Below are 17,168 nucleotides of genomic sequence, written 5' to 3' on the forward strand. Positions count from 1 at the left end.
TTCTATATTGTCCCAGTTTTCACTTCTGTCAGGTCAGCTTCAAACATGACTGCAGTACCTTTCTCAGCCCTAATACTAGCCTCTAACAATACTGATCAAAAACATGCATTTAAACAACACAGGGATGCAAGAGAGACTGCAAATGCTGGAAATCTGGAACAACACTCGAAATGCTGAAAGAACTCAAGTGGCCTGGCAGCATCTGTGGAGGAAAATCAACAGTCAACGTTACAGGCGAGATCCTTCATCAGGACTGTAAAGAAACAGGGGAGATAGCCAGTATAAAAAGGTGGAAGTGGAGTATGACCTGAGAGGTAAAAAGTAGAACCGGGTGAAAGGGGGGTGCAGATGAGGGAGGGGGAAAGTGGAATGGTGTAAGAAGCTGGGAGATGATAGGTAGAAGTGACAAAGGACTGAAGAAGATGGAATCTGTAAGGAGAGTGGATCAAGAAATAAAGGGAAGGAGATGAGGAGGGGAACCAGAGGGAGGAAGGTATAGCTGATGAGCAGATTGGGAGTGTGTGAGAGGGGAAAGGGAAGGCTTAGTGGGACAGTGAGATATGGAAAAATAGGAGAATGGGGGAGCGTGGTTATTGGAAGGTAGAGAAATCCATGTTCATGCCATTAGGTTGGGGACTACCAAGCCAAAATATGAGGTGCTTTTCCTCTAATCTGCTACTAGCCTCAATTTGGCAGTCAGAGGAAGCTGGGGACAGACATGCCGGTGTGGAAATGGGAAGTTGAATTAAAATGGCTGACCGCTAGGGATCCGGGCTGTAATCGCGGATGGAATGGAGGCACTTGATGAAACAATGAGCACACTGGGGCACCGGATGTAATAAATGGCACTGATGGATTCAAATATGAAGGACTGCCTCACGTGGAAGGGCTTGAACTAAATAAGGAATATAACCAAAACAAGTGCATAAAAGGTTCACTGCTATACACTGCAGACAAAGGCTATATGGGAGTTAAGTAGGCTAGTAACTTGCTCACGTAACTCCAAACTAAAAAGGCCACCGTCAAGTTGAAAACTGGGTTAACCTGGATCACAAGCATTCTGTAGTTCTCTCCCGAGAGATATCAGCAGAGGTCTAAGGGACAAAATGCAGCTGAAGTCTGACACACAACAATTAGCTTGTGAGATTTTAAATATCACTGGTCTAAAAATTGTTTTCCATATTACCATTAGAACTTGACAGCACTCTTTTTCATTTTGTGAAGGTGACCTGATCTTAACTATAACCTTACATGTATGCCTTGCCTGTTTCATCTACCGAGGTCAGTGTCACAGTCACTTTAGGCTTCCTACCTTCTTGATCATTTCAACTGCGGTTGTGATCTCTGCCTCATCTCTCAGTTCGAACCCTACTGTTGTATTAGGAAGGTTATACAAACTCCTTAATCAGGAATAAAAGACTTTATCTAGTTTTCTTTCAGCCTACAGGTGCAAGCAGAGTGGACATGCTAATTGCTGTGCATCTGGAGTGGGCTATTAGTGATGGGTTAGCTAACACTCTGGTATCTTTACGGTCACCTTTAATGAGATTATTTCAGATTAGATTTTATTTAGAAAATTAAATTTCCCAGCTCCATTGATGGGATTTATTTTTGTGTTCCTCCAGTAAATTAGCCATGACGTTACCTTTTTTGAAAGTAGTTAACAAAACCAAGTTTCAAAGATAAAAATATGTATTCACTATTACAAACGTTTGTAATATTGTGTGTGTAACACTACAAATTAAGTACAAATTTCTAGACAAGTATTCTTACATATATTACAGATGGAAATATGAACTGCTTTTTCAGTAGGGTTCTTTTCGACAGTTCAATTTATTCAACTGAACTTATGAAATATGATTTTATAAAATCTTAGTATATTTTGTGGTTTCATTTTCACAGAACACATTTAGCACTATGTTTTACAAACATGTTTTCATCAATTTTTGTAACTTTTCTGAAATGTCATAGTGGCTCTATTTTTTAAACATAAAAAAAAATTAGTTTATTGCCCAGTAAGACACCAGTCAAATGAATATGCAAAACATTTACAAGTCTTCAGAAAAACATAGGTAGTGAACATCAGATGATTGTAGCAATTTCAGGAGAATGCTAGTTCAAGTATGTTTTGTCTCCATTACTCTTTCAGGTCGTATGTTACAAAATCTCATCAATGTAACTGAACTTCTTTCCTTAATCCCCTTCGACCTTAAAGCTATCCCCAACTAGGGAATAACCTATTTTGGAATCTCAGTAATCCATTAAATAGACTTGTAAGCTCCTTTGTTATAAAGAAGCAGCACATCTTTTCCTATAACTGAACCTAAGTTGCCTGACAGCTGAACTCCAACTTAGCCTCCTTAAAATTGCACTGCATTATCTTCTCCTGTAATACATGTGGCAAAATTTCTTTTATTACCCACGGAAAATTGCAAAATACAACTATAAGGTAAATAGATGCAAAAGTATTGCCACATATGATAGTTCATAGAGTCATAGTTCGGTAACATAGAAACAGGTTCTTCAGCCGAATGGGTTTATGTTGACCAAGATGTTATTCTAGACCAAGCTGGTCTCATCACCCATAACCTTCCGAACATTTCCTGTTCAACCATACTTTAAAAGTTGCTATTGTACCTGCCTTAACCATTTGCTCTGGCAGCTGATTCCATATGGATACCACCTTTTGTGTAATAAAAAATCTGTTGCTCAAGTTCCGCTTAAATCTTTACCATCTCATCTTAAACTTAGGCCCTCTAGTTCTTGATTATCCAGTTCTGGGGAAAAAGACTTTGTGTGTTCACCCTGTCTTTCGCTCCTCGTGATTTAATACACCACAGGAAAATCGCCTCTCACTCTCATATACTTTAAGAAATAAAGTCATAGCCTGTCAAATATCTCCCTATAACTCAGTCCCTCAAGTCCTGACAGCATCTTTACTACACGCTTTCCAGTTAATTAATACTACAGCAGGGCGGCCAAAATTGAACACAGTAGTCCAAGTGCTGCCCCACCAACATCCTGTACAATGTCACCATGACCTCCCCACTATAACTAAGTTTGAATCTAAGGTTCAGGCAATGATATCCATCATACAGGAATCAATCATACCACTTATATTAAATAGGAAGCACAAAATGCTGTACCAGTCAGGAGATCAGGCAGCATCTGTGGAGAAAAAGCAAAGTTAACCCTCGGCTTCTGTTAATAAAAATTATATTTTGGAGGAAAGGAAAAGTAATATTTGGTGTGGCATGATATCAGAAACCCAGAGTTTGTTTCAAAAGTCTCACAGAAGATACATTGTGCAATTCTACAAAGCCATTCTGTTGCTTAATAATGTCAATTTGAAGCCCTGAGCACTATAAAGGGATGAGAGCAATCTTGTGATAACTTTGTAACAGATCTGATTCGGCAGTGAACTCTCTAGTAGTCACTTATATAGGTTATTTTGTGGTTGCTTGCTTGGACAGTGATGTAATCTATCAGCTGCTAGTTGATGTAGGGGATGCTACCACTAGGTCTTGTTCTTGACCCTCTGAATAAACAGGTTGTTAGTTGTTACAAAAATGGTTCAAATTTTGTTAGAATAAAGTCATTAGACTTTTTACATATTAATGGAACAAGAAATATGGGGTTCATACATTATAGTGACCCTGAGTAAATGAACAGCTCTGATCTCAATGAATGGCAAATTTAAGCAAATGGACTCCCTCTGCTTTTATATTTTGTTGTGGTTGAGTGCAATCGAGCTGTTGTCGACTCATAGAAACCCTATGGATAGTGTAGTTGTCCACTGGGGTTCTTGTGGCAAGATACGGAAGTAGACTGCCAGGCCTTTCTTCTGTGCAGATACTGGGCTACCCAAGTTTGGGACCCATCCGGATTCAAACTCTGGACCATCCGCCTCAAAGTCCAGTGTTAATGCCACTACACCATCAGCAATGCCACAGAAATGCCACTTCCTTACAGCAAAAGGCACCTTCATGAATATGCACATGTAAAGCCCTGGTTAAGATTTTTACTGCTGTGCTGTGAGTATTTCATTTTAGCAGTTCTATAAGAGCAGTCTGTTCTGCTTTCAACTCGTTTGGGTTTGAGCTAAGATAAGAGGCTTGTAAGAGGGAAGTGCTGTCAGCCAATCAGGAGAGTAGAATTGGGAGAAGGTTCTGGAGAATGCTGGGTCTTTGTTCTTTGTTAGCGGGAGCTGGGAGGAGACAGGGGGAAAAGATGGTTGAGGATGCTGTCCCTTTTGCTTTGTGCAGCTGGCTGGCTTCAAGAAGGAAGAACCAGCTGGGTCAAACAATGTTTTTGCCAAAGCCTAATGAAATTGAAATTTTAATTCAAAAAGGAAAAATTAAAAAATTTATTTCTTGTATGTATAATTTGATTCAAGAACAGACAATTAAACAAGGAATCCATAAGTCAAAGCAAAAATGGGAAACAGATCTGAATATTAATATTGATGAAACAAATTAGTCAAGACTTTGTCTTGACAGTATGACAAATACAATAAATGTTCGACTTAGAATAGTACAATATAATTTTTTACACCAATTATATATTACACCACAAAAAATAAATAGATTAAATTCAAATCTATCTGATAAATGTTTTCGGTGTAATCAAGAAATTGGTACTTTTTTACATTCTACTTGGTCTTGTTTTAAAATTCAACCCTTTTGGATAAATTTAAGAGTCTTATTGGAACAAATTACTGGAATTCAATTTCCACATAACCCTGTATTATTTCTATTAGGTGATATTGAAGGGATAAAACTGAAACTTAAATTGAATAAATATCAGAAAGAATTTATAAAAATTGCATTGGCAGTAGCTAAGAAGACTATAGCAGTTACTTGGAAATCTGATTCGTATTTAAGTATGGATCGTTGGAATAATGAAATGGCTAGTTCTATTCCACTTGAAAAATTTACTTATAATTTAAGAGATAAATATGTAACATTTTTGAATATTTGGCGCCCTTACTTACAAAAGATAGGATGGCATATTTAAGTGCTCTGATAAAGATTTTGGTTACTTGGGGAAAGTAACGAATAATTATACCAAATTTATTTTGAATCCCATGGAGCATGTGGAAACCTTCCAATAACCAGGCGGTTCTTTTCTTTTTTCTCTCTTTCTTTCTTTTTAGGTAGGACTATATATGGGGGGGGGGAGGGTTAAGGGGAGGGGGGGTGGGTAGATTTTATCTTTTCATGTATTCTTTTTGAAAATTTAATAAAAATTATATTTAAAAAAAAAGAAGGAAGAATCAATTCTGTGGGAGACCCGTTTGTTCGAGATGGGTTTCGAGTGATGTTCAGAAGGTGGTGTGAGCTTTCATGCAGACCGAGGGTCCAGCGAGTGAGTGACAGACAAGCTCAAGATGATCTCCAACTTAAGTGCACATTTGACTGTTTAAAAGTAATGGGCCCTTTTTTTGTTTTTTTCTTTCTTTCATTTAATAACTGTTCATTTAAATTAACATTCTTAAATATACTTTATAAATTGTATGCAGCATACGATCTGTTATTTCTTGCTGGGGGCAGCAAATCTCAACAGTATTCACACAAATCGAGGTGAGCGAGACATCCCAACCTCACGGATTTGGCGGGACCAAAGTTGTTACACATCCTAGGTGTACAAAGCCAGAGAAAGGTGGGTTCATCGCAGAACCCAGTGGCTGTTAGCAAGCGGCTAATGAGTTGGGTTTCCAGAGACGCCCAGAAAAGTGGGTGGGGGGGGGTTCACACATATGGTCAGTCAGGGGTAAATTAAATGTATCTGGTTCTCTTGTAATAGAGGGCACCTGTAATCTACCTTATTGTGCAATGGGCATAAAATATTATGGATTGCTCCTGCTCTAGCTATAGTTTGCGTCTGCACAGAAAAGTTCGTTAATTGCAACTAACAAAGTGATCCTGATGCAGTTCTGTGGTGAAAGTTATGGCATGTAAACAAAGCTTCATAGAAATCCAGGCTAGATAACAGCAAAACATCTGTCAGGTTGCTGTTTATCGATTACTACTCTGTGTTTACTACCATCATCCCCTCACTACTGATTAATGATCTTCAAAATCTGGACCTCCTTATGCATATGTATCCTCAGCTTTCTCGGTGGGAGACTACAGTCAGTGTGGATCAGTAATAACACCTTCTCACTGACATACAAGACAAGAGCACCTTAAGGATGCGTGCTTAGCCCACTTCTCTCCTCTACATTCATGGCTGAGTGGCTAGGCACTGCTCAAACACCGTCAAAATTCACCGATAACACCAAGTGCTCTCAAATGGCAATGAGGAGGCAAGATAGATTGGCTGGTTGAGTGATGTCACAACAACAACAACCTCACACTCAGCATCAGCAAGAGCAATGAAATGAATGTGGACCAGAAGGGGATAACACACACTAGTCATCACTGAGGGGTCAGTGATGGAAAGAGTGAGCAGCTTCAAGTTCTTGGAATGATCAACATCTCAGAGGATCTCTCTGGGGCCCAGTACAAAGAAGGCATGCCAATGGCTCTACTTCATTAGGAGCTTGAGGAGATATGTCACCAAAGACTCTTGCAAAGTTCTATAGATGTACAGTGAACAGTGTTCTAACTCGTCACATCATAGCCTGATATGGTGGCTCCAATGCAGAGGACCGCAAGAGATTTTTGACTCAGTCAGTTCCATCACCGCACAGCACTCTCTGCCACTGAAAACATTTTCAAGAGGATGTGCCTCAAGAAAGTGACATCCATCATTAAAAACCCTCAGTATCCACGACATGCCCTTTCCACATTACTGTCCACAGTCCAGGGAGGAGGCATAGGAGCCTAAAGACCCACACTCAAAGTTTTAGGAACAGCTTCTTCTTTTCTGCTATCAGATTTCTGAATGGTCCATGAACACTACCTTGTTATTAGTCTATTATAAAATTTATTTATTTTTGTAACTTATAGCAATTTTTATGTTACTGGTGCTGCAAAGCTACAGATTTCATGACATTCAATATGTCAGTGACAATAAACCTGATTCTGCTTCTACTCATCCCATTGTATTTTCACTGAGATTTATACAGAAGAGCTCCTGAATGGACCTTACTGAGTTTGGCATCCTGTTGGGTGTCATCCACAATTTATTCATTTGCCCTCAAGTGAATTGTCCTTCTCTCTCTCTTTAAATTCACCTTGCCATGCTGCTAAGAACTTTATAAAGTAGAATAGAGTTACTGCGAAAATCATGAAGACAAAATATACTCCTTTAGCTTAAACTTCTTAAATTCAATGAAGTTTAGAAGTACCAAATATTTACTGAATTGAAGCAACATCAAATGCAACTCGTTTTAATTATAGTTGATGATCTCTTCAAACAGAAGCAGAAACAGAAAATGCTGGTTAATTAATGTGAAACTGTAATGCAGTTTCCTGCTTCACAGATGCTATCTGATCTCAGTACTTTTGGCATTTTCATTTTTGTTTTAAATTTCATACGTCTAGTATATAGTACATTCATAGTGCATTCTTTCAGATAATATCGGGTGAGATTCTTTTCTGCTGCTTGACATATATTGAATTTTGCGATATTAACACAATGCCTTGGCTGCATCAATGAACTCCAGCTTGTCAATGATGGAAGTAAATCAGCATTGTAACCTGACTGGCATCTTTATATATCAACTCTGTGCACTTGCAGTGGATCTAGGCTCAATGTGTTAATTCTTTACCCATTATGGCGAATGGTTTAACTCGTGCCGCAATGGTTCATATAAGTTTGGATGCCAGATTGAATGCCACCCACAGTTCTCCAACTATGGACATGATGCCATCATATTTATCACACTAGTCCACATCACTCAGAAATATGCTCATCTATTGAAATAGTAATTGCTTTATGCTACAATTGTTTTGTCCAATAAAGAATTGAAACATCCTAGACTAAAATCTCTAAGAGAAGAACAACCTTGTCATGGTTCGGAGGCTTGCATGCCTCAGTGACCCAGAGAGATATGCTGGCTGGAGTCCGGGCTTCACGCTTTGTCTCTCGGTAGGGTCACCCATGCAAACAGGTCAAAAGGTAGAGGCCAGACTAAGAATGGTTCACCAGCTTCTGCTCAAGGCTAACTGGTAAAACAAATTGTTACAGAAACAGCAGTGAAGAATCCTTCTACATCTGAGTGAGATGGTATTCCTGAGTCTTCATCTGGGGCTTCCATGACTGACAATAGAGATGAACCAAGAGGAAGCTACTGACACAATAAAGGAAGACTTTCAGAGATGAGGGATCTTCACTGCTGGTCTAAACGCCAGAGACGTAACAGGCAACCTGACCTGAGACTACAATCTCACTTCTGTGTTTAAACAGAGTGAGCACCTCAATACCAATAAACACTGAGAAATATTTTTCTATTATTGTGATGGAGGAAAAGTAATTATTAAATAAATATGATTTATATTAATCCAGAAAACAAAGCAGCTAAAGTATTGTATAATAGAACATTTCAAAGATGTATACAGGAAATTTAAGATATTAAAGCTGCGTAGTGTAAGTATTTATAATCACATTCAAAGCTCTATTGCTCAATAAGTTAGCATACTAAACTCTCCTATCAGGGATGGAAAACCAAACTAGGAAGAGAATCTATAAATAGGTTAAGTTATAGGCATACTTCCTGGCCCTGGCTAATCCAGAAATATCATATGTTAGAAAAATACCTACCCAAGTCTAGCACAGCAGTTCAAATCTTCTAATTCTGCACCAGCCACATTTTCATTGTTCACAGATTCAGTTTCACTGGTAGGCATGCTCACTACAGATGGTAGGAGATATATAAAAGAGCATGTATTAATTCATGAGAAATAATTAGAATGATACATCTGTTTATAATTGATCCACATTATATCCAGCATACTCAAAAACATAATAACTTTCCAGTAAAACTTTAAGTTGGAAGTGTAATAAACTTCTGCAAGTGGTTTACAAGCAATAAGTTAAAGGCAGAAATATAACTGGGAGTTTCAGTAGGTTTATAATTAATTTATCTGAATGATTACTGGAAAGTAATCTCACTTAACATTTTAAGATATTTTCAATTCTGTTGAAAATTACAAGAATTACAATTCTGTTAAAATTACGAACAGACAAAGATCAGGATCTGAAGCAGTACCCACTTACTGTAAACATCAATTTTAGATGCTATTTTCTTGTTAAAGTATAGAAAACAATAAGGAACAAAACTGCCAGTGGTGGAAAAAGATTTTATCTATACATTTAATCCTTCTCATTCTATCAGGTCAAATATTAATAAAAAGCAGAAAATGTTCAGAGCCAATAGAATTTTGATTCCAGATTAATCCTTACACGCTATTTGCTCATCAGAATATTTCCATTATCTTCTAATATTATACTGCTACCTCTATAATTGCAAACATTATATAAACACAATTTTAAGCTACTGTATTACAATTCATTCAAATAAACCCTCTCTCCAATATGAACCTACAATAGGATAAAACTGTCACACTTTAAGTAAAGTTTAGCTGACTTCTCAAATGTCTTAAATATCAAAAGTATGACTAAAATTATTGAGAATGAAATAATGAGAACAATTTTGTTCAAAAGTCAATGTTTTTATTGTTATTTCAGAGTTTACAGAAATTCAGCTATTACTATCAGGCATGTTAGCCATTCAGTTAAATAAATTATGGGGGCTACAACTACAATAAGTAACTCCATTCAAATTATTCATGATTGCTTTCTAAAAATAGATCACTTCTCAGGATAACTAGAATAATAACTACAGTAGTGTATCTTAGAAATGATAGTGACAGCAAAATAAAAGGAATTGGATTTTCTTATTAGCTTTCGTCAATATGATTTCTAATTTCTATGTAAATAAAAATGCACATGCTCCTTCTCAAGAAAACAATTCTACCTACACTTGTAGTGAACATATCTTAAAAGGTACAATGAACACAATATTGTCAAGGAACTCTAGAGTGATACGACTGAGGATGTGTGCGTACAATGTTTGGAACAGATGGCATAACAAAAAAATGTTGATTAGATATGAAGTTACTGAAAGGATCTGTTGGATCCAGGACCATCAAAAGACAGGAGATCATATTTTGCAAAGACTACTTTATACATATTGCACCATCTCTGTATGTTTTAGGAAATGGGTTTTAAACAAGATATGACAATTTAAATAAAATTGGAATTATATTATTAGATGTATATAAACCAATGGTGCTTAAAACTAAATATTGATAGAAAATAGACAAATGCAACAGGTAAGAAATATACAATGCTATACTTTAAGTGTATCTTTTAATAGCAGCCATTTTGCATTATAAATAAAGATGAAATGTATAATATTTAATTAACTCATAATGCCCTTCCTGTTAAATTATTGTGGATCATAAAATTACATTATAAATAAAATCATGGAAATTTTCTGAGTAAAATATTTCCATAAATGTAATGTTATTTACAAACACTGAACGAGCACATGCGCTCTCCATTTTTAGCAAATAGAAAAAATTACAGATTGATGGGCATACTATGGTAATGTTAAAATATGTGTTAATATTACAATGAATTTCATTGAAATGACTAAACCAAATAAATTTCCCCTTGTTATCAATCAACTTGGGCCTGGTAATTCCTTTCATACGATGGGCAATATCAGACATCAAACAAGGAGGATAGCAATACGTATTAAAACTTAAACTGACATGCAAGGCAGTAAAATGAACAAGATGAAAGAATTAACTAGCAATAATGTACTAACCTGCTAAGGAGAGCTGAGTAGCTACCATTGACAACATAGTCAAAGTAATCAAGTACTATATAAAAAATCTTAACCAAGAAAGCTTTGGTGGTTGACAAGTGGATTGCGTCTTCAACATTTTTTCTTTCTACTATAAAATTGGCAGGATACACTGTCAGGATAGATCTATAGAGCCTCTCAAAAGCAGAAGTGGAGGAGTATACCTCATGATCAACTCTTCTTGGAGCACAAATATATCAGTGCTGTCCCAATTCTGTTCACCAGACCTGGAATATCTAGCGGTAAAGTGCTGTCCTTTCTACCCACCATGGAAGTTCTCTGGGGCCATTTTAGTAGCAGTTTACATTCTAACTCAGGCCAATGTCAACCAGACTTTAGATGAGATCAACATGTATGAAACAACACACACTAACGCCTTCAGCATCATTTTGGGAGATCTTAACCAGGCCCAGTCTGAAAAAATCACTAAGCAACTACCATCAATAGATCACTTGCAATAGCAGAGGAAACAACACCCTGGACCATTGCAACACCACTACCAAGGATGCATACCGGGCTATTCCACCCCCTCACTTCCGGGAAGTCTGATCACTTAGCTGTACTTCTACCCCTGAATATAGGCAGAGACTGAAGACTGCAGCACCAGTAGTGAGGACCAAGAAGGTATGGACAAGGGAAACACAGGAGCACCTACAGGACTGCTTTGAATCGGTGGACAGGACTGTATTTAGGGATTCATCTTCGTACCTGGATGAGTATGCTGCAGTTGTTACTAACTTCATTAAAACCTGTGTGGATGAGTGACAAAGGCTTACTGTACATTCCCAAACCAAAAGCCGTGGATGAACCAGGAGGTACGTCGCCTGCTGAAGGCTAGATCTGTAGCATTCAAGTCTGTCGACCCAGGCCTGAACCAGAAAACCAGGTATGATTTGCGGAGGGCTATTTCAAGGGCAAAGAGACAATTTCAAATGAGGTTAGAGGGAGCATTGGATGCACAGCAACTCTGGCGGGGTCTGCAAGCCATTACTTCCAACAAAACGAAACCCAATAGCATGAATGGCAGCGATGCTTCACTACCAGATGAACTCAACACCTTCTATGCACGCTGTGAAAGGGAGAACACAACTACAGCTGTGAAGATCCCTGCTGCACCTGAGGATCCTGTGATCTCTGTCTCAGAGGGCAATATTAGGCTGTCTTTAAAGACAGTGAACCCTCGCAAGGTGGAAGGTCCCGTAAGGCTCTGAAAACCTGTGCCAACCAACTGACGGGAGTATTCAAGGACATTTTCAGCCTCTCACTGCTACGGGTTGAAGTTCCCACTTGCTTCAAAAAGGCAACAATTATAACAGTGCCTAAGAAGAATAATGTGTGCTGCCTTAATGACTATCGCCCGGAAGCACTCACATTGACAGTGATGAAATACTATGCGAGGTTGGTTATGACTAGACTGAATTCCTGCCTCAGCAGGCACCTGGGCCCATTGCAATTTGCCTATCTCCACAATAGCAATGGCAGACGCAATCTCAATGGCTCTCCACACGGCTTTAGACCACCTGGACAACACAAACACCTATGTCAGGATGCTGTTCATCGACTATAGCTCAGCATTTAATACCATCATTCCCACAATCCTGATTGAGAAGTTGCAAAACCTGGGCCTCTGTACCTCCCTCTGCAATTGGATCCTCACCTTCCTAACCGGAAGACCACAATCTGTGCGGATTGGTGATAACAGATCCTCCTCGCTGATGATCAACACTGGCACACCTCAGGGGTGTGTGCTTAGCCCACTGCTCTACTCTCTATATACACACGACTGTGTGGCTAGGCATAGCTCAAATACCATCTATAAATTCTCTGACGATACAACCGTTGTTGGTAGAATCTCAGATGGTGACGAGAGGGCGTACAGGAGTGAGATATGCCAACTAGTGGAGTGGTGCCACAGCAACAATCTGGCACTCAACACCAGTAAGACGAAAGAGTTGATTGTGGAGTTCAGGAAGGGTAAGATAAAGGAACACATACCAATCCTCATAGAGGGATCAGAAGTGGAGAGAGTGAGCAGCTTCAAGTTCCTGGGTGTCAAGGTCTCTGAGGATCTAACCTGATCCCAACATATCGACGTAGTTATAAAGAAGGCAAGACCATGGCTATACTTCGTTAGGAGCTGGAAGAGATTTAGCATGTCAACAATACACTCAAAAACTTCTGTAGTTGTACTGTGGACAGCATTCTGACAGGCTGCATCACTGTCTGGTATGGAGGGGCTACTGCACAGGACCAAAAGAAGCTGCTGGAGGTTGTAAATCTAGTCAGCTCCATCTTGGATACTAGCCTACAAAGTACCCAGGACATCTTCTGAGTACCCAGGTGTCTCAGAAAGACAGCATCCATTATTGAGGACTTCTAGCACCCAGGGCATGCCCTTTTCTCACTGTTACCATCAGGTAGCAGGTATAGAAGCCTGAAGACACACACTCAGCAATTCAGGAACAGCTTCTTCCTCTCTGCCATCTGATTCCTAAATGGACATTGAATCTTTGGACACTACCTCATTTTTTTTAATATACAGTATTTCTGTTTTTGTATGATTTTTAAAATCTATTCAATATATGTAATTGATTTACTTTATTATTAATATTATTTTATTTATTATTATTATTATTTTTTCTCTCTGCTAGATTATGTATTGCATTGAACTGCTGCTGCTAAGTTAACAAATTTCACGTCACATGCCAGTGATAATAAACCTGATTCTGATTCTGATTCAAGAATGTTTAGCTCGATTCACACAATTTCCAATCATCAATCAAATCAAGGTGACTTAGACCCAATTTGGATAACATTCCTTGGAGAAAAAAATGGGTATACTGGAAATCCAAAACAAAACCGGAAATTGTGGGAGCACTCAGCAGGGCAGGTACCATGAGTGTGGATAGAAAGAAAGGACGAGAATTAGAACTGAAGCAATGAGAAAACAGGTGGGCATTTTAAGTTGCAGAGAGGGGAACGGGTGAGAGAACATAAGGAACATCTATGATAGGGTGCACACAGATGAAGTTGACAAACTAATAATTACTTGGAGCAGTAGGGACAAGTGGGAGTGGTACAGAGCAATACAGAGTAATGTGACTCATTCCCACTCTGAACTATTTCCCTTTAGCCTTCTACATTGCTTCAAAGATGCACAATTTAAGTCTGAGGTACAACAGTTCTCTTCCATCTTGGCACACTGCTTTCCCAGAGACTAAATACTGAATTAAAAAAAAACTTTGAATAATCACTAGTGTGTCCACCTGTATCTTTCTCACTCTACATTCTCACTCTACAGGTGTGGCTGTACCTCTCTATTTCAGTTTCTTTCTTGTTTTTCTCTCCTTCGCCCAGACTGATTCGACCCAACATATATCCCCTTAATCAACAGTGTGTGCTGACTGTAGTATACTTACAATGCCAAACAAATCTTAAAGAGCACCAGTCTTTTCTGTTACCTCCTCAGAAGTGGTTAAGAATAGCAATGTTGTGGGAACATTGTTCTTTTCCCATATTTTCCCTCCAGGTCACATACTATTTTGATAAGTCCATTCCTTCAGTATTACTGGATGAATATTCAGGAATTTCCTATCCATTAGTCATAACAACGTTACCCGAAGTTCTGGAGGAACTCTAACAGCCGCTAAAGCTTCGTTTGCCAACTACAGAAGGGAAATCATCCCAAAAATAATTAAAAAGTCAAATGAAATTATTTTCTTCAACTAGTTTCCTAATGTGTCATTCTTTACTTTCTATCTATATTTTGTTTTTCCATTTTAAGTGTTAAATCAACTAAATTTGGCTGAAGTGAAAAACATTGGCTATGAGGAGGCATACAGGAGTGAGATAGATCAGTTGGTTGTGTGGTGTTGTAACAACAACCTTGTGTTCAGCATCAGTAAGGTGAAGGAATTGATTGTGGACTACAGGAAGGGGAAGTTGAGAGAACATCATTGAAAGGGTGGGTAGTTTCAAGTTCCTGGGTGTCAATATCTTTGAAGATCTATCCTGGGCCCAATATATTGATGCAATTACAAAGATGGGACAACAGCAAATATATTTCATCAGGAGTTTGAAGAGACTTGAAATGACACCAAAGACTCAAGGAAATTTCTACAGATGTGCAGTGGAGAGCATTCTAACTGGTTGCATCACTGTCTGGTATGGAGGGGCGACTGCATATCATCGGAAAAGACTGCAGGAAGTTGTGAACTTTGCCAGCTGCATCATGGGCACTAGTGTGCCCAACATCAGGACATCTTCAAAAGGTGATGTCTTAAAAAGGAGGATTCCATTAGTAGAGACCACCATCACCCAGGACATGCCATCTCCTCATTTCTACCATCAAGCAGAAAGTACAGGAGTCTGAAGACATACACTGATGCTTCAGGAACAGTTTCTTCACATCCACCATCAGATTTCTGAATGGACAATGAACCCATGTACACTACATTAATACTTCGTTTTGCTTGCTTTTTGCAATATTTAGTTTTAAAAAATATATTTCTTATTGTAATTTATAGATCTTTATTATGTATTGTAATGTACTGCTGCTGCAAAGCAACACATTTCATGACCTATGTCAGTGATATTAAATCTGATTGATTGGATAGAGCACTCATAAGAACAATGAATGAATGGTGTTTTGCTTCTCAGCTGCCAGGGTCAAGGATGTCTCGGATTGGGTCGGAAGCATTCCAAAGGAGGAGCATGAGCAGTCAGAAGTCCTATTGCATATTGGTACCAATGACATAGGTAGCAAAAGTGATAAGATCCTGAAGAAAGAATATAGGGAGTTAGGTAGAAAGCTGAAAAGCAGGGCTTCCAGGAAGGATGATTTGGCAGATGAATGCTTGGCAAATGAATTGGAGAAGGAGCAGGGTCTTAGATTTCTGGATCATTGGGATCTCTTCAAGAGGAGGGTATGACCTATACAAAAAGGACAGGTTACATCTGAACCTGAGGGGCATCAATACCCTTGAAGAAATGTTTTCTAGAGCTGTTGGGAGGGTTTAATTTGGAAGAGGGATGGGAACTGGTGTGATAGGTCTGGAAGGAGCAGTTGGTATATAACTAGATGCAATGTATGGTGAGACTCTGAGGAAGGGCAGGCAGTGGGATAAGCTGAAGTGTAACATGGGGGCAAAATAAAAATGGTGATGAATAGTCATAGTCATACTTTATTGATCCCAGGGGAAATTGGTTTTCGTTACAGTTGCACCATAAATAATTAAATAGTAATATGTAAATTATGCCAGGAAATAAGCCCAGGACCAGCCTATTGGCTCAGGGTGTCTGACCCTCCAAGGGGGAAGTTGTAAAGTTCGATGGCCACAGGCAGGAATGACTTCCTATGACGCTCTGTGTTGCACCTCGGTGGAATGAGTCTCTGGCTGAATGTACTCCTGTGCCCACCCAGTACATTATGTAGTGGATGGGAGACATTGTCCAAGATGGCATGCAACTTGGATAGCATACTGGACTGAAGATGCTACATTTGAATACAGGATATGCAGTAAGGTTGTGGATCTTGTAGAGTAAGAGATTGGTAGGTACAGCTTTGTGCACATCACTGAGTCAGGGCTGAAAGATCAGATTTGGGAGCTTAACAGCCAATGATACATATTACATTGAAAGGACTGGTGGGTAGTGGTGGGGGTGTGGTTGGCTTAATTGTTAAAAATGAAATCGAATCCTTAGAAAGCGGTGACATAGAATTGGAAGATGTAGCATCCTTGTGAGTAGAGTTAAAAAATTGCAAAGGTAAAAAGACCTTGATGGGAGTTATGTACAACCCAACAAATAGTAGTCAGGACGTGGGATACAAGTTACAACTAGAGATAGAAAAACATGTTTTAAAGGTAATGCTATGATAGTGATAAGGAATTTCAATATGCCGGCATATTGGGAAAATCAGGTTGGTGCTGGATTCCACGAGAAGGAATTTGTAAAATACCTACGAGATGGTTTTTAGAGCAGCTTGTATTGAGCCCACTAGGGGAAAGCCAATTCTGGAATGGTTTGGCAAAGAATCAGATTTGATTAGGTAAAGGAACCCTTAGGAGGCAGTGATCATAATATGATATAATTCACCCTTCAGTTTGAGAGAGAGAAGATAAAGTCACATGTATCAATGTTTTATGTCAGTTTTCACTGTGGAAGACACTAGCAGTCTGCCAGAAGTTCGAGTGTCGGGGAAGAAGTGAGTGCAGTTGCTATTACTAAGGAGAAGGAGCTTGGGAGGCTAAACGGTCTGAAGGTAGATAAGTCACCTGGACCAGATGGACTACAGCTCAGCGTTCTGAAGGTGGTAGCTGAAAAGACTGTGGAGGCAGTAGTAATG

The 17,168-nt window shown here is 38.9% G+C and overlaps 1 protein-coding gene across 2 annotated transcripts in view; it reads right to left on the reverse strand.

The window, feature by feature from the left end:
• cacna1c (calcium channel, voltage-dependent, L type, alpha 1C subunit) overlaps positions 1 to 17,168 on the reverse strand; it is a 687,918-nt gene that overhangs the window by 267,832 nt on the left and 402,918 nt on the right. For both annotated transcript variants that reach the window (XM_072267751.1, XM_072267750.1), the window contains exon 10: positions 8,710 to 8,800. In XM_072267751.1, coding sequence (XP_072123852.1) covers positions 8,710 to 8,800 — 91 coding nt within the window. The remainder of the gene's footprint in view (positions 1 to 8,709; positions 8,801 to 17,168) is intronic.

Source organism: Mobula birostris, chromosome 9, assembly GCF_030028105.1.
Source record: "Mobula birostris isolate sMobBir1 chromosome 9, sMobBir1.hap1, whole genome shotgun sequence".
Taxonomy (NCBI): Eukaryota; Metazoa; Chordata; class Chondrichthyes; order Myliobatiformes; family Myliobatidae; genus Mobula; species Mobula birostris.